Below are 26,978 nucleotides of genomic sequence, written 5' to 3' on the forward strand. Positions count from 1 at the left end.
CTTCTTGACTCTATGTCCCAGCACTAGGTTTAAATGAGCAGCAATTTTAAGTGAACATTGAGGATCAAATTCAGGCCCTCAAGCTTTCAAAGCAAGCACTTTACCCACCGAGCTGCCTCCCTAGCCTTGCCTGAGAGACAATAGTTTCCATACCAATGGAAGGTCACTAACGCTCCAAGCTTTATCAGGAAATCAGCACACTGGTGGCAGTTTATTTCAATACCTCTTATGTGTATGTCTGATTAAATTAATTAAATTAATATTTTTTGGTGGTAGACAAACAATATTAGAATCTCTACATCGTTTATGTTTTTTTAATATTTTATTTATCAAGTTATGAGAGAAGAGGGGAGGGGGGTAATGGGTTCATCACTGCATCTAGCCACAACAAACTCCAGACTCATGTACCACCTTGTGCATGTGGCTTCATGTGGGTACTGGGGAACTGAACCTTGGTCCTTTGGCTTTGCAGGCAAGTGCCTTAACTGTGAAGCTATCTCTCCAGCCTTGTTTATATCTTATAATCTACTCAGCACTCATCATATTAGGCATTTTCATTGACTCAGACAACTGAGACATGGAAAGCTTAAGAAAACAGTATAAACTAACCACTGAATTTCTGTGAGGTTATAGAATTGGAGCTACTCTTTGTATAAGTACTGCAATAGAAACACCCAAATACATATTCAGTGAACAAACTCCTATACCAAACACATTATCTAATTATCGGAAGAAAGGTTGCAGTGTTGTTTGAACACAATTCATGGTGCCTTTGCCTCTCTGCTTGTCTGTTAGCAGAGGCATGAATGACTCTTGTAATGTACTGCCTTTTCAAGGGTATTTCCAAACAGGCATATAAGATAAAAATAGTGTCTTCCCTTTCAGCAAAGGACAAGTTTGCTTGCTTTCCATTATCAAAAAGATAATAGTTATCTCCGAGATCCCAGTCACACAGGCTTATTGCTAATTAGAAAAGATCTGGGTTCTCAACATTTAGGGGTTTTGTCCTGTGATACGACCCACTGCATGTGTAGGTGTGATCTGGCCTTTTTGTGTCCTTTGACTGCAGCTAGATTCATATGGTGGCTGTGAGGGTTGTAGACCTTGCTCTCTGACTGAGGCAGGCTGCGCCTTCTGCTCACATCCATGAAACAGTGGCAGGCGGACTATTAACTTGCATGTGAAATCTCACTGTTCACACTTTTAACAAGTACTGAAGGGAAAGTTATAAACACTCCCGGACAACAAAAGATCAGTTTATGTAAGGTGTTATCTGAACCAATAGCATAGCATATAGGGAGGGAAAGAATCAGCCTGAAGGGCTGTGGGTATGACACATCAGAACGGCTTTGTGACAGGAATGTGTGTATGTGTGCAGAGAAGAGAAGAGGGAAAATATATATATATATACACACATATATATATAGCTTGCAGCCATAAAAAACTATTAAATATACATGGCTATAGCAGCTTTCCAAAGACAGGTACACTGTGCTCAACATGATTTATAAGATTGCTCTTGGCTTTGGAACTAAATTCACAAAAGCTGTTAAAATCTTCTGAGGTGCAATGCCATGGGAAACTTCCAAATCTACATTTTCAGAAGCCACCTGGCTGCTTTGTAACTATGCAACTTTTATATCCAGCAAACAGAGAGAAGAAAAAAGGGTTAATTTGCTATGAGATACACTTCACTGTTAATAAAGTATAACAAGCATCAGTAAGTAAAGAGATAGTACCTTTATACAGATATGGCAAAGAGGCATTTTCCCCTTTAAATGTATTTAATTAACACAGCTCATCCTCTGGGGGCCTGGAAATAATGAGACTGTAACAGTCCTTGCCTTTGGATATTGCTAAGTCTATTTAAAGGCAAGAAAGTGCTATCATGTCACAAATCCTTATGGTTACATGTCAAAGTTTCTCATACACATTTTTATTTAGACATAAGTAAAATTATTTATGCAAAACTCAACAGTACATACTTGTAATATAATGTCCACCTATAGTACTAATGCACATATAACCTACCACTGGCATTATATGTATCACATTAATAATGTGGCTTCCATATGTACAATCATGCATGGCACAATGATTTCGGCTCAACAGCTGATTACATATATGATTATGGTTCCATCTTATAGTACAGCTGAACAATTCCTAAACTGCCCATTGAGGTGGAAACCATTGTCACACTGTAGAAAAATGCATTACTTATAAGTCTTTGTGGTGATGCTGGTCTAAGATGAATCCACTAGGGTTGAAGTCATAGAAAAATGTAGCAATACAAGTATATATGTGGCCTAACACTCAACAATGATAACAAATAGCTATGACTGCTCTATATGTTGTAGTTTGAGTTTGAAATGTCCCTCATAGGTGCATGTGTTTGAACATTTTTTTCCCTGATATGGTGCTGTGTAGAAAGGTGGTGGAACCTTTAGGAGGTAGAGATGATGAGAGGAAGCAGACCACTCTGGAGAGGACTTTGAGGTTTTAGAAGGAGGTCCTCTTCCTGTTCAATTTCTTTGTTCCTTATTGTGGATACTATGTGACTACCTGGCCTCCCACACCTGCTGCTATTCCTTCCCTGACATCACGGACTTTAACCCTCGGAATTTTAAGCTGAAATAAACCCTTCCTTCCTTCTTTAATCTGCTTCTTGTCAGGTATTTGGTCCCTCACAACAACACAAAAAGTAACTAATACACTATGCTTTCACTTTATCATTATTTTACAGTGCATTCATTCAACTACAAAGATGTTTATGATCATGGATTCACTTTGTTTTTCCAAAAGGCTCATATATTTTCTCCAAGAAAACAAGGCCAACTAATCTTCTCTATATCAAAATTATTGAAATTTCTAGATGATAGTTCTTGATCTGATGCCATAGAAGAGACAGTTTATCCATCACAGTTTCTTCAAATGATTATCCCAACAGACATTTACAGAAAGCCCTCATGTGCTTTAGTTTATGATCTCTGTTATAGGGATAATACAGGACATTCAAAAGCATGCCACTTAACCTTACTATGAGGACCCTAAAATCATAGGGTAAAGCATATATGAGAAATGCATAATGGAGAGCAACTATGACCCAGAGCTCCAAATGTGACTTTCCTGAACTAATTAAGGAATAGGACATTACCCTAAAATAAAGAATCCATCTAGACTCTTCTTTTTGTTCATTTTTTATAGAGGTAGGGTCTTACTTTAGCCCAGGCTGACCTGGAATTTACTATGTAGTCTCAGGGTGGCCTCCAACTCACAGTGATTGTCCTACCTTGGCTTCTTGAGTGCTGGGATTAAAGGCATGCACCACCTTACCGTGCCCTCATCTAGACTCTTTTATGATTCTATGTGTATCCGAGCCAGGACCATAGTGATGTCTTAAAATACCTTAAATGACCTGAAAGTGTTTCTGATTCTCTTTTACTTTCTTCTCAATTCTCTTTTTCTAGATGATTTTACCCAGTGCCAGGACTTTAATACCATAATTATGCTAATCAATTCCCATGCTGTATCTTTCCATTAGATTTCTCTTTGCACTCAAGACCTAAAGACCCCCTCACCTGTCTGTATATCTCAAATTGGATAAATAAAACACATCACAAACTTAACAAGTATAAGACACAATCCTTTGCTCATTCTCTTCAGTAATGACTAACATCATGAGACAGGCATTATTCTAAGCACTGCACATGTGTTTAATTAACATTTAATCTTAAGGGACACTTACTTATAAGGCAGATGCTGTTTTACAAAAAAAGAAAACCAAAGTAACTAGGCTGTGAAGTTGGTAAAGACTGGTAAGGGATGGCAGAGAGTAACTCTAAAACTATCTGTAAAATTTTTAAAATACATGCTATATAGATGGATGTTACATTATTCATGGAAACTGTAGTGTGTAGGAATTACACAACTTATGTGGAGAGAATGAAGTCAGTGAACTAAGAACATAGACAACATGCCCTTCACTAGAACTGTCAAGCAAAGCTTGCCACTGAGAAGAGGAAAGGACCCTAATTTTTAGGAGAGGGTATTCTGCTCACCCTATTTAACCAGATAATTACTCTGTTCAAGTCAATTGATTCTGGGCTTCCCTTAGAAATAAATATAAACCATCTCACAAACTCTAAAATGGGTAAGAACTCAGAAATGAATATGACAGTTATAAATCCAAGGTTCTAATCTCAGAGAAACAAGCCCAGAGATAATGGCCAATAATTGTGAAGTCCATGGGTTCATTGCACTCTTGTAGTGTCCCTGAAATGAAAGTGATAGAGTTACTTTTCTTCTACTTTCCTGTGGGGTTGGGGATGAGCTACAGGGGTTGCAGATCAGTGGGCTGTCACTATAGACAGATCTGAGACTTGTATCTTCTGTAGGAGGCTTCATTAGCTTTCCCAGCCTATGATAATGTTCAGATACCTATTGGTTACTGGTACAAACACCCTACCAGAAGCAGCTTATGGAAGGAAAGCATTTATTTCAGGCTTACAGATTCCAGGGTAAGCTTCATCATGGCGGAAGAAGCTGGCTCACTTCACACATTTGCAGCAGAGAGGCTTAACCAACATCAGTATCAACAAATCTGAACTGTCAGCATTCAAGCTGCTATTAACACACCTCTAAGGCTGGATTCAAGATCTGCCCCTAATGACATATCTCTTCTATCTGCTGAAGACAAAGTAGAAGCTTAATCTGGTGGTGCACACGTTTAATCCCAGCACTCAAGAGGCAGAGGTAAGAGGATCATGGAGAGTTCAAGGCCCCTCTGAGACTACATAGTGAATTCCAGGTCTTGCTAGAGCAAGACCCCTACCTCAAAAAACAAAACAAAACAAAACCCAAAAAAAACACACACACAAAATCCTAAGGTTATAGTGGATGTACATTTACATCCAAACCAACACAGACAGTGATGAATATTTTAAAATATAATTTATGAGAATTTTTAGAAGTTTGTCTGGACTATAGATACCAGAAGGTTATAACCTAAGAAGTATACTTTAACAGATTGCAAAATAACAGCAAAAATGATTGTCTAGAGTTTCCTCCAAACATAAGGTGCTCAATTCTTTCTTTTTGTAGACAGTTGAGTCAAAATTATTTTTGAAATATTAAATTTGGAGAATAATCAGGAAGCTTTTCTTTCAAATTTTTATTAACAACTTCCATGATTATAAAAAATATCCCATGTTAATACCCTCTCTCCCCCAACTTTCCCCTTTGAGCCTCCATTCTCCATCATATCCCCTCCTCTCCTCAATCAGTCTCTCTTTTATTTTGATGTCACGATTTTTTCCTCCTCTTATGTTGGTCTTGTGTAGGTAGTGTCAGGTACCGTGAGGTCATGGATATCCAGGCCATTTTGTGTCTGGAGGGAGCACATTTTAAGGAGTCCTACCCTTCCTTTGGCAGTATTTATAGCTTTTCCATTGCATAGATGTATTGTCATATATCCAATAATAAAATTAGCCCCAGTGAATAAAAGCAATGAATATTTTTGTTTGTTTTTTCAATGTAGAGTCTCACTCTGGTCCAGGCTCACCTGGAATTAACTATGTAGTCTCTGGGTGGCCTCGAAATCATGGCAGTTCTCCCACCCTTGCCTACTGAGTGCTGGAATTAAAAGTGTGTGCCACCATGCCTGACTATGTTAGCAATGAATAATTTTAAAAAGAGAAATATAAATGAACAATAAAAATGTAGTGTTATTATCCCTCTTTCCAAATTGAAAGAAAATAAAAAATAAGGAGTGGAATAAACAGTTTAACCTACCATATTTCAAACATTAAATGTTAAAAGTGCCTAGCATACTATAGGAGTAAAGGAAGTTTTATTTACCTTGTTTTTGCTTTATAAGTTTCTGTATTACTTATTTTTATTACAAAGATCAATAATTATTTATATATTTGAAAATAATGAAAATTTATTTTGGACATTTGGTCAAAAACAAAATCAAATAAACACAGACCACTCTGAAACTTCTTTGAGACAACTGCTTGAATCTCTATTTGGAGTTTCCTAATTAAAATGTCTTATCTTCATTCAACAAATGCTATTTTCGTAAAGTTCTAAAAATCATCCATTAAGGTATCTCTATCTTACCTATAACCTCCCCCAATTTGAATCTATAATTTCTTTCTAAACACATTTGATTAGAACTGAAAAATAATCCCTCTCTCTGGTCCTTTCCTTTAAAAAGTTCCATTTCTCTCTCCTGGTTCTTGACTCTCCCATTTATTTTTAAGACTATGATTCTGGAATCTTTCTTCAGTAACAATGATACAGAGTTTCCTTAAAGATGACAATCCTTTTCATTACTCAGTCAAAATTATACTGTCTTTTTACTTATTAATACTAGCTATTCATTTATTGTAACCACTTCTCCAAACCCTCTGCTTCTTGTCCACTCATGGACAACATAGCTTACTTATCTCATCTCCACAGGTAGTTTCTTATGCATATGTGTTGCCAAAATATTGTCATAAGTCTCACTATATGGTTCAAAATAAGAAAAATAAAAACTGTTCAAGCTTAGGTTAAAATTAGTTATGAAAATATTACTTCCATTGCTACTTCTTGCCTCTGTATATTACTTATATAGTCAAATATTTTATAGAACGTGATTTTAACACACTTTACAGAGAAAGAAAATATGACAATGTCTTTATATTCTGGAATAACACTAAATGTAGCCTTTGTAAACCACTATTTCCCTAAGTGTGCATTACTACCATCTGCATTGGAATTATTTAGGCAAACTGGTTCACCTTAAATGGACCCAGTAAATACCTGTAAGTGTGGAATTGGCACATTTGTCTTCTTTTAGAAAGCATTTTTAAACAATTGCTTTTTCTTTGATTTGGGAATTCATGAGAATTGGTTTATATTTTCATGTGATAATACATACAGATAAGTTTAAAAGAACTTAAATTTCTCTAATAGAATGAACACATAAGATGAAGATGAAACTACCAGGAAATTCTTGGACTGTTTCTTAAAAATTGAGCACCCTGCCTTTAATTTCTGACAAATTACAAGTTGGCTCATCAATGGAGACATAAACACTTGTCTATGTTCCAGTATACCTCACAGAGTTATGAATATGTGAGCGATATAAAGGGTAGTTTAAATTCTATAATGATTTTGCTTCTTTGAAGTGGCTAGTTGTAATAGAGAAGAGTTTGAAATGGGTTACTAGCTTGGAAATGAAGGTGTGCAGTGTTTCACCCTCCTAGGATCTCCTTGCTCTGAGGATGTTGCTTGGTCATTGTGTTGATTCCCAAGGTCAGAGCACTGAGCACTGGGCTGCCCAGAGCTCTGCTGAGGCTGCCAACAACCCTGAAGCACTGACAACAGCCTCTGGCCAGTAGCACCCATTAAGACAGATTCCATTTAGGAAAATGGGGCTTTTTCAAGGGCAGTGAGCAGCTGGGTCTTATTTGAAAATGGCGATTGAGCACTAACAAGTTCTTGTGAAGTTACAAGTGACAATGTCACCAGAGATCTATCTCTAGCAAGAATGAAAAATACATTTTTCCTTTTTCATTGTTCATCTGCCCTTCAGTCAGAGCAATAACAATGCCCTGAATCAGACAGAACAAAAACTAGGAAAGTATTTTTCTTTTTTCCCCCTTTATTCCTTGTAATGCTCACTTCACTTCTAGTGAAGGTTAGAAAATTATGCAAAAATCTTTTGAATATGAAACTATTTTGTCAAAACAATTACACTAGAGTTAAGATGGGGTTTCATCCTTCTTTCTCCTGAAAATGTTGTCAAATAATTTTTGTTAAAATGTTACACAAAATTTCCTAAAGGTATTTTTCAGTAACTCAGAATCCATATCTTCTAGGATATAAATATTAATTAGCCTGATGATAGCAGTGCTGACTTCTAAGTAGTTTACTGTCAAAACTACTCAATTAATATACTGAGTATACTGAGTACTTAGTATACACTTTCTTTGTGATCTCAAGTACTTTGTTTCTTTGAATTCCTAGAGTGGAATGGTTGGGCTACATCTTGTTCTGGTGTTATATAGGTATTAACCCAGGATGCAGAATAGAATAGGATTTATTGCTGTTGTGATATTTGGTTGGAGAGATCATTTTTCATTGTTTTAATCAATTGACAATTTCTAACTGAAATATGTTGTCCCTTTGTTGTAAGAACTCAATCTATTCAGTACATATAATGCAGAAACAATAGTAGAGATAGCTAATTACACAAAATAATAAATATGTAAGTATGAGGAATGAAAAAGAAGCACTACTGTACTAGACCAGACTCCTGGGAATCAAAGTAAGGGCCAAGGAGGAAGATTAATAGAAGGAAGACTTCTTTGTTGTTTTCAGAGTACAGTATAGATCTCAATGATGGAAAGGCTAATAAAATAAGTAGATAACATAAACGCACTGAAGCTGAGGTAGATGCAGAAACACAAGTCAAAAAGAGTAAGATGGAAAGCAGAAAGAAGTATAATGAAAAGAGTAACCAAGATTTAGGTAACTGCTAGTACCAATCAACTCTCTTTTAAAATTATCTTTGCTTTTGTTTCACAATGGATGCTCTCATAAAAACATGACAGTAGAAACTACTAAAGCAGTGAGTTGATAATCATACATTTGCTCCAACTGAACAATCTTTGGAAAACTCAGTTTCTTAAACTACTTAAGAGGGGTACTTGCATATCCATGTTGGCCATTAGAAAGTTAAATCATTTATTAATTGGTGTGTTCCACAATTAAGTTCTATTGGCTTTGAACTCACATGTCATCAGGATATTTCATTATCCTGCGAGAAGTATAGTAGTAAGGTAGTTCAAGTCTTTTTTGGGGGGGTATGGGGGTGCTAACATGATTACATTAGGTATGTGGTTTGTGGCACACAGAATGTCTCTTCCACCTCACCTACCAAGATATCCACATCCTAAGCCCTGGACTACAAGTGCATATATATTATTACATGGGAGCAGTAGTGTTTCAGATGTGATTAAGCTGAAGAGTTTTATATGGAGAGATTGCTCTGGATTATTTAGGAAGATCATCTTTGTCCTATAAGTACATAAAAGTGGAGGACCTTTCCCCGTTTTAGTGAGAAATGCAGCTATGAACGAAGGCATGGAGGTATGTAACAAGATGAAGGAAGAAGTGTTTGAGCCTAGAAATGTGGCCAAAATCTGGAAGAAAAGGCAAGAGAGCACCTTGTTACTTAAAACACCTCTTGGAATAAAGGCAAATAGAAACAGTTAAGTTATCTGAATTCCAAGTATTTCCATTCTGTAACTGATTCAACACCTAGTGCCTGCTACTGTGCTAATTTGTTCCAAACTGGCAAACTTATAACACTTGCAACAAATGCAGGTAAAATACCGAGAAAGAAGATAGTAAGACCCTATTGACGGACTCCCCATACTTAAGCTGCATTTATTTTATTTTAATTTTATTTATTTATTTGTTTGTTTATTTATTTATTTATTTATTTATTTATTTATTTATTTATGAGAGAGAGAGAGAGAGAGAGAGAGAGAGAGAGAGAGAGAGAATGGGGCAGAGAGAATGGGCATGCTATGGCCTTAAGCTGCTGCAAACAAACTCCAGACACATGTGCCACCTTGTGCATCTGGCTTATGTGGGTCCTGAGGAATCCAACCTGGGTCGTTTACTTTGCAGGCAAGCACCTTAACTGCTATGCCATATTTTAGCCCCTGACTTGTTAAGTTAAATCTCAGTATACATTTTACCTTGGCCAAATCATTGTGCTTGAGTCCAAGGCATTGTAAGATGTGATAACACCAATTTTTTTTGTTCCAAACTTATAAGTAAATCCAAGGAAAGGCTGTAGGTTTGCCTTTCCTTCCCTTTAACAGACTGGATTTAGGATATAACTTACTATGAGGTCAAGTGTTGACATAGAAAGATATTGGAATGAGCACAGTAATCCTGTATTGTGTTCATAGCTATGAAACTAAAATGGAAAAAGCCTTGATTCTGGAGCCAGGAAGATCTGCATTTTGTGTCCTACAAATACCACATCCTCATTTGGATCATAGGCAAGGCAATCAAAGTTGATGAGCCTCAGTTCCTTTACATGAAATGATACACTTATAATCTTTGTTATTTATGATTTCTGTGAGAAATAAGTGATAAAGATAAAACACTTAAAAGTATATCTATCTTAGGTGTAGCTATCTGTATTCAATAAATGTTATTTGGTGAGCAGTTTATTGCATCATTTATGGTCCTAACAGTATAAACCATCAGCATAGAAATATACAAGATCCTTGTATATTTTCTTCTCTATAACAATGCAGTATTAGGAGGAACAGACTCTCTAATACTAAAGAAGTGCACAATCCAGTACCTGGTATGTGGCAAAATTTCCCCTCATTCTTTAGACTTCCTTTTATCAAAATAGGCTCTTTGTTATCCATTAGCATTTTCTTTGAAATCTCTACTGCAGTACTTTGTGCATAATTTTATGAAGAAAACTGAAAATGTAGAGATCCTGAATCCCTACTCCTCTGGTAGCTTATTATTATTAATCAATTATGTAAGCCAATGTCTGGCTGGGCTTTACTGCCATCTGGGACCAGCCTTCTCTTCACCATGCTTAGCAGAGTTCAGCACATCAAAGCTTTAAAAGAGTAACCAGTCACAAGACATTGTTTGCTCATTACTGTTCAGTTAGTAACACCTCTTTCCCTTCTTTAAATGATTTAGAATTCATTTCTGGAATATTATATATCAAATGACTTTGTAATAGTGATGAGGATATATTTCAACTCACAGCACAATCACAAATTTAATAAAATGATAAGCATAACTGTATCATGGACTAAAAGTATTTATTTTTGGAGGTAGGCTCTTACTCTAGCTCAGACTGACCTGGAATTCACTATGTAGTCTCAGGCTAGCCTCGAACTCATGGCAATCCTCCTACTTCTGCCTCCCTAATGCTGGGATTAAAGGTGTGCACCATCACACCTGTCTCCAAAGTAGTTTTTTATTTGCTAAATAGTTTTCTTTTTCTCCATATTATATCATAATATATTATACATATATTATGTACATATTATATACATAATGATAATATATATGATAATACAGATATTATAATATACATTAAATATATATTGATTTAATTTAATATATCTTAAATTATATTATAAATTGACTTCCTAAATTACAGTCTCTTAAAATACCTATGTTTGTAACAACACTATAGCTATTTAAGCATGATAATAATATTGAACTCAACTTAGTTTTGGTTTTATTTTGATCACAGTGTATCATAGATGGATGTAATTATCCCACCAAATTAAGATAGTAGGGAAGACAGTCTTTCATCTATTCATAGGGATCATCACAAAACCCCCTTATCTTGTAATGAAACAATCAGGGGCCAGTGTAATCAAGCACATTTTGCTAGCACAAATATTTAGAGGACTCTCAGTCCTACCTGTGTAGGCAGCAATGCTGATATATGAAGGAACTGTCACCTAAGCATTGGACTGCAGCAAAACTATCACTTAAGAAAGAGGGCTACTAGAGACAGCTGTATCCCATGGCATGTGAGATGTTCATTACAAAAATTCTAAATAGTATGCTTTAGTACTTTGACTTTTGGCTCACACGTGAAGAATACCAGCACTTCTCTAGCATATCTTCTAACGTTTCTGGAGAAACTAAAGTCTCATTTGCTCAACATGCACTGATCCAGTTACATTTATAGACATGGGGGGGGGTACCTGAATGAGCAAAACGATGAGAAAATATTGCCCTCTTGAGGATTGCATCTCAGTAAAGTGACACACCAAACCAGGGAAATAGGAAACCTCAGTGATCAGGAAGATAAAGGGATGATGTAAATACTGTAGGAATTTTGGTTCTGGGTGGGACTGGAAGTTACTGAAGTGTCCAGAGTAAAGAAGGGATATGATCTAAATTGAGGGCATAATTCTAGTTGCCCTGTTTAGACAGGATGTGGGTAGAAGCAGGAAATCCTGTAAAACATGAAAGTGTGAATGGTGAGCAAAGCAGGCAGTGGACAACTGAATAATCCAGCCAAACTGAGTTGGTAATGAAAACACTAACCACATACTTCATATCCAGAACAGGAGCAGCTCATCCTCCAAGAGAAAGTGGGCATGGTGGAGATAAAATACTCTGAACTTTTAAATGATATTCGAAGATAATGAGAAACATGAGTACTTTATTATATCCATTTAAGTGTCTGGATTTAAATGATAGAAATAAGTATAGGCATTTCAAACCAGCAATAGATTGAATAAAAGAAATTATCAGTTCAAATTAAGACAATAAAGGAGCTGGGGAAGAAATAACAAGAGAAACAAATCAAACACAAATAAAATTCCTGAAAGAATTCTTTCTATATTAATAGTCCAATTAACTGGATCATTTTAATTAAAAGATAAATGCTGATATAGCAGATAAAGAGAAAAAAGTCATCTGGAGTCTCTTTTCTGCTTTCAAAACTGGCTTCTAGTACAAAAATATACAGTGAAGGGAAGCTAAAAATGAGATATGGTATACTTTTCCAATAGTAATGCAAAGGAGGCTAGAATTGTACTATAATCATTATCCAAAACACACTTAAGGCGAAATAACATCACCAAAATAAATAGAGCAATAAAATATTAAATTAAGTTCAACTTATATAGCTTAAGTATCTTCAAAATGCATAATGCAATAATTGTTGGAATAGCAAAGAAGTATGCATCGTTAGAGATGGAGAATCAAGTATATCTCTTCTGTTAACATCAAACATACCACTGCCCTCCAATGAAATCAAAAGAGTGTGAATATAAATTTTTTAAAATCTCAGGAAAGTTGAACTAATAGTAATAATATCTTTATTGCACAATATGTATTATTATCAAGTACTTAAGTGATGTCACATGGTTATAAATTAATTCAAGCAATTTTAAGGCATTAGGGATGCCTGCTTCCACAGCATCATTAAAATGAATGCCAGTATATAAAAGATTAGAAACATTTGAGATAATAGAAAGGAATTTGAAATACATGCATTTAATATAGAAAATGTGGATTGGTTCTATGTATAGTATAGGAGCCTTGACTTTCATGCAGTGCATGTCTCCAGGTAGACTTTTGCTTCCTTTCCATTTTTACTGGTGGCAGGTCCCCTATAGTCCTAAACATTTTGATCCTAAGTTCTTTTTCTATGTTTCTCTGAAGCCTCCAGCTCTACCTTACCTAGTGTAGTGAATATTCCTATGAGAACTGAAGTCCAGCAGCCCCACGCTCACCTTTACCTTCCAACCACAGCCTCTTGGGGTCAACCTCAATCAACACAGAAACCAGCCAAGTGGGCATTACCTGTGTTTGATACTTCATTTCTCACAGCTTTATGGCTTCCTGATAATACTCTCAACACTATCTTTTTCTAGGCTATCTGAGGTCCTCAGTTTAAAAAAAAAAAAACATGATCAAGTCACTCAAGCTGTTATATTAAATATCTAAGGATTGCTTGTCCTTCTTATGAGACCACTTAAAGCATGCAGACTTTTTTACTTGAAAGAGGTTACCCGAGCACATAAGCTAAGGAATGTTTCAATGTTATAGAACAGTGGAAAAGGTTTATAGCAGTGGGTTCTACAGAAACAGGCACTGCACCTCTTCAGGGTGCTCAGACATGGCTAGGTTGTGCCTTTATTTTCTGAGGGATGTTAGGGTGTTTGTCAACAGGAAGTGTGTGCTTTTTATAAAAGAGACAGAGAAAAGGCACAAAAGGGAGTTTATATATACCTATATATACCCTTTCATGCTTTGAACTTACTCAATTGTAGAAAGTTCAGTAAAACCATAAATCAATTAGCGTTTCCCATTCTACTTCTTATCTGTCTCCAGATACAAATATATGAGTTGGTATGTGATTTAATGCTTCAAAAGTAAAAAAAGATTGTTAGCATTCATGGGCCCATTCTATGCTTTCATGTAACACTAAAATGTTTTAGTAATAGAGCATCACTTCTATTTCCTTCAACAAAATCCATTCTATAAGCTTAGTCTCTAGAAGTTGAAGGACAGGTCCCAGAGTAAAAGGCACTGCAATTTATTTAAGCTCAAACAACTAGTTCAGTAGTAGCAGAAAGATCTCTCTCTCTCTCTCTCTCTCTCTCTCTCTCTCCCTCTCTCTCTCTCTCTCTCCCTCTCTCTCTCTCTCTCTCCCTCTCTCTCTCTCTCTCTGTGTGTGTGTGTGTGTGTGTGTGTGTGTGTCTGACTTCAACATAATTTTAATTATCCTGCCTTTTAAAAAAATGTGTCAGTTGTCTAAAACAATTTCTTTTGTCCAGTTCTGTACCTTTCCAGATATACGACCAATGATGATAGCACTGTATATTTTTTCCAGTTATTTTCATTTTGTTTTTATATACTAAATTATACATTTTGTACCATACCAGTTTCTTTTATAGTGTTAATGCTTCTTAAAACATGGTCATATTATTCACCAACTAAATAGATAGGGAAACCTAATATAGCATTGATAATTCTAATCTACCATCAAGAAAACATTCTATTGCCCATATGGATAAATACTTATGCAGTGATTAGCAGATAAAATTGATGCTATACACTATTTTTGTATCAAATAAGTAACTGTATATTTGACCTTCAACTTCTCACATACTTTCCATTTTTGAACACTGCAATGGAGAAAAATAAGACATTTACTTATAAAGGTAATAGTTAAGTAAAAGAACTTATTAGAATCGTGCTACTAATTACACACAATTAATTGCCATGTTTTTCCAACTTCATGGTTTTTGTTATTCTTTCCCTTACTTTAGCTAGGTCAGTCTTAATTAACACTGGGACTTGCTGAATTTTTAACATGAAATATGCTCAGTTCTGGGAAACCAGGGTGTTTGGTCACCTTAACACTCTTATATTCAACCTCCAACTATACAGTCTACTTTCCTTCATATCAAAATTTCTCCACTGAATAATACATACTCTTTCTTTTTTCACTTTGTCTTCTTAGTTCACTTCTGAATTTGTTGTAACTGGGATTTTACCTCTACTACAAGTATGTGGGTTTTGGCAGAACTGTCAATGTTTCTCAAGAAGGTCCTTATCTCAGGGACCCAGCTGTGAGATTTTATATTGATGAGCAAGCCTTCTGGGGAGTGCTTCAACCCTAAAGCTGTCCTTTAAAATTCGTGTGTGTGTGTGTGTGTGTGTGTGTGTGTGTGTGTGTGTTGTGCACATGAGTCTGGAGGCTAGAGGACAGCATCAAGACTTGGTCTTCTACTGCTGAAGACGCCATATGCTGCTGACAAAAGCATGGAGAGAACAGTCTGGAATTCAGAAGAAAGCCAGTCCCCAGATAGCCTGTCAAGTGCTAGAAAGTACTACATGAGCTACCAGAAGGAAAGTGACCAACAACAGTCTGAGCAACTACAGGTCTAAGCTACTCAGAAGCAAACACCCCGATAGGATGTACACATGAGTGCAACAGTGGCACACTGCCTCAGTGGGTAACCAGTAGTGTTTTGATCGGCAAAGAGATCTGCCCAGTGTAAAGCAACCCCTATCTTGAACTGGGAACCAGATCAGAATCCTATGGAGTTAAAGATTATGTTCTCCACTGTCAACCTCTTACTAGTCTTTGGCTAAAAGAGGGGTTACATGCATCAAATTCTAAATTAATTATGCTGACTTCACTCTCCACTGGAGAATCTGCTCTTTTTCAGAAGGTAGTGAGACCGGAGAAGATAAGATACCCCTCAGACTTCAGCCAAGTAACAGCTGAAACCACAGAGGAAATGGGGAGATGAGCAAGAGTTTTACTTCCATGCTGAACGTGTAGGAGACAGATCCCAAGGACACTCAACATCTACCAAAGCAAAGATCCAGAGGCTCCTAAGAGCTCAACATTGAAGTACACTTAAAAATCACCCACCCAGCTCAGGGAATTTTGTGGAAGAGGGTGCAAAAAGATTTTAAGAGCCACAGGTTAAGACATCATGCCCAAAGGCATTCCCTCCTCCCAAAATTACTGACTGCTGCTCCCACAATGCATAAACTACAACTCTATATGGAATACCTGCAACCCCAGTGAGAAGCATCCCCAGTGGAATGGGGGCAGGGACAAGGGAAAGAGGATACTAACATATGATGTATCCATATGAAATATGTTGTTAATAATAATAATAATAATAATAATAAACAAATAACAGAGTTGGTCTTCTCAGGTTCCATACATGTTTTCTTTAAAACAGAGTGTTTTATTTGCCTTTAGTTCATCAAGTAGGCTACACTGGCTAGGCAGCATTTCCAGGGATCCACCTGTTTCTTCCCTCTCCATTTTCAGATTAGAAGAACACACCACCATGCCTAGCTTTTACATGTGGATTTTATCTAGCCTATTTTAAAATGCCATACCAGTTTATTTTGGGAAGGAAGAAACATGGGATGTAAAAAAGATTCAAAACATTTTATGGAAATAATTTAAATGGAAAAATTGGAAGGAGAATTAAATATTGTTATAATATGCAAGCACAAAATGAATGTTTAACCTACTAGCTTGGCTTTATTCAGTTATTACTTTCAAAAAGAAATAATAAGTTAATGAAAATTTAAATGCAATTCCTTGATTAGTTGAGTTCTATTGAGCTAAAATCATGTGAATAATATAGAAACATTGTTTTAGTTTTCATATTCTCTTCTATAGCACTATATCATTCTCTCATATTTGTTCCTTTAGCTAGTATGATGAACATTACTATTATTTGTTAGATAGTTGACTAGAGGAAAGAGATGTCTTTTTGACATCTGGATTACGTCTAAATGTTCTATCATGAAACCAAAGCCATAGAGAATAAAAATTATGTTGAAATCCTCTCACTGCATGAGAAATCCACATGCAGTGCAACAGACATAGAACCCTATAGCATTTTTAGTGGGAAACTAAGATGAATGGAGATAATGTTAACTTTGGATTTCATTAAATATTTAGTTGTTTATGTAACACAATCAGTCCTACTATATTTAAATAAATATTTTCTGTTTAAGCTAAGCAGTTTATCATCATGTAACTTGAATGCAGAGCATTCAAAATGTGCCAGAAGTGTTCCCTGAGATCAAGTTTAATCCTTATGTTTAGATGTGAATAATATGCTTGTGCAAGTTTAGCTCTACATATTTTTCCGAGTTCCAAAAATGTAAGTGAAATGAATTTCATATTAGGCTTTCAAAAATATCTAAAGTTGCTACTTATAAAATCTATAATTCCTGAACAATTGTGAGCACTAGGTTTCAGTCAAGCAAGTTCATTTTGATGTCATATTTAAATATGCTAAGTCTTAGTCTCTTAAGTGGTTTCTAGAAAGCAACTAAGCAAATGATTCTACTCTGTAGTTATAAATACATACAGAAAACCATTTCAGGACCTCAACACACTCAATATTTTAGTATAATCTTCATGTTTCCTGGTTCAGATAGAAATGTATTATCTTCTTAGGTGATCTAGGGTGAAAGTATAACCAGCTCTCCTAGTTTTATAGCAACTGTCTAGATAAAGTAGGAGTCTTGTGTCCTAGAAAATTTCTTAGCCCTATTTCAAGCCAGGAGAATTGTTAACCTTACTGAACAGTGAGCTAAAATTTGAAACTCTGAGTCTTACCTTAACATCATTGGTGTTCATTCTCGTTCCTTCCTTCCCCACAAATATGTCATCAATGTCCACAAGGATGTACCTGTCCAACGACAAGGTAAGTCTCTTTCCCGACAAGAAGGAAATAGCATCTATGAAGATGAGCTTGTGCAGCCAAAAGTTCAGGTTGTTGCCAAAAAGAACTCGTTGAATCCCATCATGAAGGCCCAGGTCATGGATGACTGTGGCATAGAAAGCACCTTTAGAGATGGGAGGAGAAAGGTTTTCTGGAGTCTTAACTTTGGCAAATATTACTGGTTGGTAGGCTGAGTGGTTAATTGGAAAAACTGTCCAGTCATTTCCAGGTAAAGAACCCTTTTCAAGCTTGGATGATTTGGTCACATGAAGCACTGGGGAATGAGGATTGATACAGCAATCCTTCACTGCAAGGTTTCCATTTATAGAAACAGGGAGATCTTTCAACTGAAGGCTTTGTGTACTCTTCTCACTAGTTTTGTGGAATCCAATGATACCCACACCATATTCTACACAGTACTTGTCTAAAAGGCTTTTATTCCAGGAGTCCATGTTTATATACTTTAAAATATTCTCATAAATAATGAGAATATATTTCCCTTTAGTTTTGTTTGTAAGTGCTGGGAGGTCTCCCTTTCCAGAAGCAATTTCAATGTGATACTGGAACCTATTTGATTCTAGAATCATAATAATGTCTTGACCCAGGGATGAGTACTGGCTTTCCACAAACACCAGAACCATGGGGTCAGTTTGCAAGGGATCAGAAATCTTCACTGTTTTCACTTCTGCTAGCCTATATGCTATGTGTTGAAGGTCACCACAGTCCACTTCTGAAGCCACCTCAGAGAGTTCGTTGTCCTGTTTGTAGCCACTGTACAGGTAGTAAGCAGAAATAATAATGCTCACCATACAAAAAGTGGCGAGCAGAATAACTGTCCGTTGAAAGTGTCTGTGAAGCTTCATGATAAAACTCATGCTGTGGGTATGTTCTTTGACTACTCCGAGAAGCACCATGAAGAATAAAAGAAAAGATGGTGTTGAACTATTTCCCCAGTCTCAGTCAATAGTTTATGTCACCATTGCAGCACATCTGTATTGCTTGGTCAGGGCTTACAGGAAATACAGTCTGAAAAACAAACAAACAAACAAAAAAAATAGAATAGGATATAAAATATTCCATCTTTGGCATTAAGAGGAGCCAGTGTTTTATCTTCTTGACTAACAGTAGTGGCAGAATAGGTATGAATTAAATTAAAAAACCTCCCTTATGATCATGGGATGTCACAAGGAAATATCATGGAAACATTAAGAAAAATGTTGTCATTCTTCATACTACATGCTCAAAGACAGTTGGTAAGACAAGCAATGTAAAACACTGTCTTTGATCTTTACCAGAAGTTTAGGTCTATGAACCTTTGCTTCTTGTTTTAGTGTAGGTGTGTATGGTGTGTGTGTGTGTGTGTGTGTGTGTGTGTGTGTGTGTGCACATGTGTGTGTGCATGTACGTCTATATGTATATGCATATGGAGACCAGAGTTCAATGTTGGGTACTTCCTTAATAGCTCTCCACCTGATGTATGGAGGCAGGGTCTCTGACTTGAACCTAGAATTTGCCAATTAAGCGAGTCTATCTAGCTGGCTTTTCCCCAGTATCCCCTGTCTCTGCCTCAGAGGTGGGTCACCATACCAACCCAGCAGTTACATGGGTACTGAGGATATGAACTTGAGTATTCACTTGTGTGGAAATACTTTATTCAATGAACCTTCTCTCTGAACATACCTCTGCATCTTTATGTTTTAGGGCTGGAGAGCCAGATAGCTTAGTGGTAAAAGCACTTGCCTGCAAAGCCTAAAGGTCCAGGTTTGATACCCCAGTTCCCACATAAGTCAGATGCAAAAGGTGGTGCATGTATCTGGAGTCATTTGCAGTGACCACTGGCCCTGGTGTGTCCATTCTCTCTCTCTCTCTCTCTCCCTCTCAAATAAATAAATAAAAATATTTCTTTCAAAAAATGAACTGGAGAGATGGCTTAGCAGTTAAGGTATTTGCCTTCAAAGCCAAAGGAATCAGGTTCAATTCCCCAGGAACCACATAAGCCAAATGCACAAGATGACACATGCATCTGGAGTTCATTCGCAGTGGCTGGAAGCTATAGTGTGCTCATTTCTCTTTATATATGCCTTTTTCTCTCTCGCTTAAAAAATATTTTATTCCTGGTACTTTTCAAATACAATGTTAAGTCTAGCATAAGTGATCACAAAGAATTTTGGATTTAAAATTCTATGATAGTCTCCTATGAAATAAGCAGTGAATAATATTTCAAATAAGATATGTTTACCTTTTTAATAAAATGTTTTGGAATACACATTTAGAATACTTATTGTATTTATCATATAAACTAGTTATTATAATTTACTAAAATACTTTGGCTATCTATCCCATTCATTCAAATATTTATGGAACAGTTATTTTTCTACTTAAAATGTACATGCTACTTGCAGCTAATTTCTTTACAAGGGTCTACACTATAGTGACCAGAACGCTGATACATGGTTGTGGATTAGAGGCAAAGGACTATAAAGGGACGGGAGACGGGACTATGGAGAGTAGGGTAGGACACTGTGAAATATCCTAGAAGTACAGGGCTTAAGCAGATCCTTATGGGAAGAGGTAATTTGAATAGACATTTGAGATTCAGGAAATTACAGAGGCACAAAATAGAGCAAGGAACATGAATGCAAAGTAAGAAAAAAGGGTGAAAATATTGAAACATTTGGCTATACTGCTAGCCTGTACAATGGAGAAATATGATATTCTGGAGTTCAAAGACAGGACACAACATCTCACATCTTTATGTCTGTGTTTCAATGTTAGAAGTGAAATGCTTTTCACTGGACATAAAATGTCCACATTTTACATCCTGATGACAGCATTTCACAGTGTGTTCCTATTGTAAGAAGCAGAAGGGATGAATACCATTTGATTCCTACCTATGACAAGGCCAGTGGTGGGAGGTAGTTACTGTCTTTATTTAGAACAGATATTAAGAAGTCATCGGAGCTACCATTCCCTGCTTCTTGGCAAGCCTTTTCCAACTGCACCTCTCACTTGCCCATGTTTTTGGTAGATAGCATGTCCTCAAAATCTATTGCTTATATTGTCAGTTCATTCAGGGACAGCTGCTTCTTGTCCTTTGCCTTTTCTACTAGCTCTAAAAACTTCAAAAACAAGACTCTGTTACAGGTTTCAGAAGAGAGAAACACTAATAAGTCTTAGAAAAGTCAGTGGCAGTTTCTAAGAGCCATGATACCTTAGGGCACATGACACGATGGGCATGTCTTAGATGTGACCATAGGGAGAGCATAGCAGAGAACACCTTGGCCAGCATGAAGAAAAGAAAATGAGTACGATGCGTGTTTTTCCAGGAGTAAAAATAAACTAATAATAGGAATAGGAGACAGCTTTAGGTTCACTGAGATGACCTTCCAAAACCAGGCAGTAATGGAAGAAGGGATATTATTGAAGCTTACAGATTCTTAGAAAGTTCCCTTAATTGCAGAAGCTGGCTTGCTTTCACAAGTTCAGGCAGAGGTAAAGAAGCCACAAGCCAAGTCCCTAAAACCAAACCACAAACAAGCACACTTCAGGAACTCCAGGCACTTTGCATATCTTTAGATTGTAATTGCAAATTCACCACCACACCTTAGGGCTGGACCCTAAGATCTACCCAGTGATACCTCCTTCCAGCCAGGTGGCTGCAGATCCAAACTACAAACTAGTAAAACACTGAATATATTGGGGGCCAACTATTCAAACTATCACAACAGGATACCATATTTGGGATGCAATTGGAAATGATGTTTGTTTGAAAAAGTGCTGCAGATTAGTACAGAGAGCACTGGACATATTTGAATAAAGATACGGCAAAACTAGTGTTCACCGATGCCAAGTGTAGCAGTATCATAACCAGTGAATAAACAGCAGGAACAAGGACAGAGCACGCACTCTGTTGTACTGAAGGAAAGAGGTGGTATGAGGGTTGCTGTGTTAGTCCTCATGAGAGGTGGCATGAATGCAGACTGAAGGTAGTTACCAGACGGAAGGGGAATGAAACATTCCTGGTTTGAAGATGCCTTGGACTTTAAGGCTAGAAGTGAAAGGTGCCAGTTACAAGTATACAAAGCTTGGAGAGGACATGAGCTTGCCCTAGTGACATACATTTCAGATGCAGGTAGATGGGACAGCTAAATGATACTGTTATGGGGTCCAGTGTCACACAAGTAAGGCTATCAACTCACAGAATGTGAGGCAAAGTTTTATTGGGTAAAAAGAAAGAAAAATAACAAAGCTGGTATACCAAGTCTGCATCCCAGAGTTCTGGATCTCAGGATGCAGCCCTGAACTGCTTGGAGTGTCACCTTTTATTGGAAAGAATTGGAAAGAAATAACCACATGATGTTTATAGAGGGAAAAAAAAAAAAAAAACAAGATGAGAGTTAAGACATAAATCAGTTACAGGAAGCACCTGGGGGGTGTGAGGAAGGCCTGCAACCAGGAGTCTGCCAATGTCCAGCTTATCTTTCCTTAAGGATTTTGCTCAACAATGCAGGCCCAGGGTAATGCTATTCACCAGCAGAGCCTCCTGTTTTTCTACCATCACCACCTGCTTAAACAAGTGTTTCATTCCATTCTTTTATGAGATCCTATAAGGAAGTGACTTCTATTTTTCTCTGAGCTAGGTATAAAGAAATGTAGAAAGTATAACATTTTGCTCACTTTACAATGCAAGCTTGCTACTGAAAGGCCCAAGAATTCAGAAGCTCAGAAATACTATCACGCTCCAAGGGGAGCTTAAGCGGGCTCCCTGCATACCTCAAACTCCAGGCTTTACTCTCTGTTGGAAGCAAGTGAAGAATCCCTCTTCTCATTATATCAGAGCCCGCTCCTAATATAAAACTAGGTAAAAGGGCATGAGATAGCCCTCAAGGATGGGAAATGAGTAATGAAGTGAACCACTTATTTGGTTTCTGTAAATAGCCTGCACTATAAGCCTTACACTATAAGCCTTAATAGCCCACACTGTAAGCCTTAGTAGCTCGCACCATAAGCTGTAGCAGCCTGCCTCAGACCACCAAGGTCATAGGAGGCTGATACCATACTCTGCTACCCACACCTAAGGAATTGCGCAAAGGCTGACCTCCAAGGTCATAGGAGACTGATACCACACTCTGCTACTCCCACCCAAGGACCTGCGCAAATGCTGACCACCAAGGTCATAAACTAATTGACTTAGAAACTATGGGGTGGCACAAACTGACTGGCTAACACCTTGCGGGCTCCTGATATTAAAAAATGATTGGTCTAATGCACAGGCTTTGTTAGAAACCCTATAAAAACTGTCCCGTTCCTGCATTCGGGGCTCTGCAGTCCTCTACCCCTGTGCGGTGTACAACTGTGGGCCCCAGCGCGCTTGGAATAAAATCCTCTTGCAGTTTGCATCAAGACCGCTTCTCGTGAGTGATCTGGGGTGTCGCCATATCCGGGCAGAGCGTGGGGTCCCCCTCCCGGGATTCCTTCACTACCAAACCATAACATTTACAAAATAGTTGAAGGTAAAAACTTTCAAAACCATCTTTGAAAGCTTAACATGCTACACAAACCCAGTTCTTCTGGACAGCCTTTCTTGCCAATACCTTTTTGAGGTAGGGTCTTACTCTAGCTCAGGATTATTTGGAATTCACTATGTAGTCTCAGGGTGGGATCGAACTCACACTGATCCTCCTACCTCTGCCTCCTGAGTTGCTGGGATTAAAGGTGTTCGCCACCATGCCCAGCTAAGCCTTTCTTCATCTTTTTTAAGTCAGGGTACCCAACAAGCCTTCACTATAAGTCTTCAATATTACCAAAATATCATTAGCAAAATATTGGATTAACTTTTTCCTTCTCAGACTGAAATTTCTAAGGGTTAAGGCCTCCTGTTACTTTGAATATTTTCCAAAAATAGATATTTTTTGAATGATACACCTTTTTTGTATAAAGCCAACAAGATCAATAGGAAAACACTTTTGCAGTGTAGTAATTGTGTTATTGCAGTGTTCTCACAACTTACACAGAGAATTCTAGACATCTGCATGACCTGGAGAGTTTTCTGAATAACTAAGAAATATGCACATGCATGTGATTGTCTTTATGAGCAGCATAGCACTGACAGGTGTTGACATCTGTTTCCTATTCATATTGGGATGAGTAAAATAGGACAAACTGTGTACTAAATTTAGAAAATATAGTCAAAGTGTGCATGTTGTGTATTTAGAATGAAGGGTGCAGTGAATTTGTGCAATGCAACATGGGTAAATTCTGTCAGAAGTATCTCAGATTCATTATATATTTGATTTTGAATTAATTTTTGGTCATTGTATGTTCTGAAACCTCTTACTGTTGCCAAACTTCTCATGATCCTACATTCTGTTACACAACTCCATATGTTATTGCCACCTACAGTTTAAGAAGTTGGGAGATAAACTGTTAAAATATCTTAGAATCATGTCTGATACATAGAATGAATAAGCAAAATTCATCAGTCACAAGTTTAGGATGATATTTACAGAAATAAGACATGAGAGAAATATCTGAAAGTGACTAATGAAAGTGCCCTAAGGGTTCATAAAGGGCAGTCACAGCTTTCTAGTTTAAGTGGAGTTGTGGGAAGCACAGAAGTCCACACTTGGTCTAGGGATGAAAAGTCAGTTGGGTTTCTAAGAAAAAGGAGAGGCTTGTGTGAGCCTATAACCATGGGCTTCTTCTTGCCCTTCTCTCTTCCCTTCAATGAGTCATACATTTCCTGGTTTTCATTACATCTACTCTCATATATTCCAAGTGCTTATTTGAAGCTCAGACCTCCTCAGTCCAATTCCCTAAGACTTCCTCCTTTCAGCTATCAACTATATAAATAGTATATAAATAGTAATGACAAATTGCATCAACTGTGTCATTTCTTATTATAGCCAGTCAGTTTGGTGCCACTAGAATCATGCCAGAAGCAAACTTAACCTGAGCAAAACTGAATTTATCTAAATTTATCTAAAATCCTGCTCATATCCCTCAACACCTAATGGTTCATTCTTGACATGATCTTTAATTCAAGTCAGCTTTTCTAAATGAATTTAAATTCTCCCCTTCCTATTTCTCAAACTCATTTGGTCCAGCATGCATCCTTCTTTATCCAGACATTACTAACACGAGCTACCATGACAAACAACTAACCTCACCTTAAATGTTCTTGGTTTCCTCTGTACTTTCCTCAGTGCTGATCAAAGTAAAATTCTGATTATTTCTTTACAGCTGAAATTTTATCAGTGGCTGTTTATTTCACTTGTTAGTTAAAATCCAAATTCTGCCATATAGCCACAAAGACCTCTCCTGACTTATATAAAACTGTGTTCCCCTCTAAGTTTCAGAAAATAAGTTTTCTTTCTTTTCTTCCAAATAGATAACGTCTTTTTATTTGTTTGTTTCAGGACCTTCTCACATGCTATTAACTCTGGAACTTATTTTTTTCTACTCCATCTGGCTTTGCCTTATAAATCCTTTGGCTCTATGTACAAATGTTCCTGCTCACAGAAGTCTTCCCTTGCTCCCCACTGTGGTGGTTGGAATGTAAAATGTCCCCAATAGCCTCAAGGGTGTGTGATTAAGCCTCCCACTTAGAATCCAGCTGATGGAACCTTACCAGAGGAGATGTGATATTGCAGCTGGACCTCAAGGTTTATTAGTCTAGCCCACTGGGCATCCAGAGCTAATTTTACTAGCTCAGTCTTGCTGCTCCCTCTCTGTTGATGATGCATGAAGATATGAGCCTGCTTCCTGATTGTACCATACTTTGTCTGCCATGATGAAATGTCCCTTGGGACTGTAAGCCAAAATAAACCATTCCCTCCCATAAGCTGCTCTGGTCAGGTGTTTTGTCCCAACAGTGAGATGATAACTGCTACCTCTAGATCTAAACTCTCCCATACCCCTGTACTTTTTCTGTACCATACCCACAGTTACTAGTCTTGCAATGATCTTTGGAATCTTTCTGTGTAAACAGGAAGCATCTTTAAATACCTGTCTGGTTCAGGTATTTGTTCTTGGTAACTAATCTCTGGCATAATATAAAAAGTTCCCATTGAATACTTGTTAAATGGGTAAAAAGGGCCTCTACTAAATTCTATAAATAGCAGCTGTATTCACAAACTAGGGCAATAGTCTAGTCAAACCATCTTCCCTGGAAATGTTCTTCCATCAGTCACACTGGCCTCAAACAGTCAGTGCAATAATATAAACATTGAGAGCAGCACTGACCATCTTGACCAGAGCCATAAATCAAGCACACACAGAATGTGCCTTTCATTGGCTCTTACTCAATTATCCATTTTTCTCATTCTTAGCTTTAGTAGACTTCAGTATGGCAAGAGCTACTGGGCAATGCAACTGTTTTTAAGGAGACTCCACCAAGAAAATATCCATCATCTAAATGTTTACCATTAACAAAAAATAGACGGGACAATTACTTTTAGAATCATAGGCTATTCCACACAGATACAGAGCCACTGATTGTATATAAACATGCAATTTGTAAATTACTGCACTATCTGCAAGAGGAGGTACCTGCTTGTCACTGTAACCTATCTTTTATTTTCCACTAACATCTACCACAATCCCGAAGTAAAAATCAATTTCTAAATGTTACAAGTTGGCAGAACAAGAAATGTGAAAAAGATTACCATCTGGAAAATGAGTATTAATAACTAAGGAACTCCAGGTTCTAACATAAATGGAAGATGTTTACAAGATCTTGACAATATTCCTTTTTCTAAAAATTAACTATATTTTATAGTGTTGAGAAATGCATTTGGAAGCCTCAAATACTTTTCTTGAATATGCTGAAAGTAATTATTAGTATTAAAACTTGACAAAGAACATGCCTTTCTTTGGGAAAGAATGTGTGAAATTGTGTCATGTTAATTGAACCCTGCTGTGTTAGGGAAGTAAGAGGCTGATTAGCATGGAGTATTACCAAGAACACACTCCGTCTCTGGAAATGAGAATTTCAAAAGATGAATGAGAGAAAAACTGCACTTGGGGCCATTAGTTTTGTTTAGTACATTAATAAGAAAATGATTGTAGTAATGCTCCCTTCCTCTTTGTATTTAGAAATCATGAAGGAAAGACCACATTTTGCTCACTTCCTTCACTGTTATGCCATCCAGCAAGGCAAGAGAAAAAAACAATTCCATTGTTCCT

General features: G+C 37.1%; 1 protein-coding gene across 4 annotated transcripts in view; it reads right to left on the reverse strand.

The window, feature by feature from the left end:
* The window catches only part of Ndst3 (N-deacetylase and N-sulfotransferase 3), a 183,239-nt gene that overhangs the window by 150,995 nt on the left and 5,266 nt on the right, over positions 1 to 26,978 (reverse strand). For all 4 annotated transcript variants that reach the window (XM_045144424.1, XM_045144423.1, XM_045144426.1 and 1 more), the window contains one exon: positions 17,687 to 18,818. In XM_045144424.1, coding sequence (XP_045000359.1) covers positions 17,687 to 18,706 — 1,020 coding nt within the window. In that variant the 5' untranslated portion in view covers positions 18,707 to 18,818. The remainder of the gene's footprint in view (positions 1 to 17,686; positions 18,819 to 26,978) is intronic.

Source organism: Jaculus jaculus, chromosome 2 (genome assembly GCF_020740685.1).
Source record: "Jaculus jaculus isolate mJacJac1 chromosome 2, mJacJac1.mat.Y.cur, whole genome shotgun sequence".
NCBI classification, from domain to species: domain Eukaryota; kingdom Metazoa; phylum Chordata; class Mammalia; order Rodentia; family Dipodidae; genus Jaculus; species Jaculus jaculus.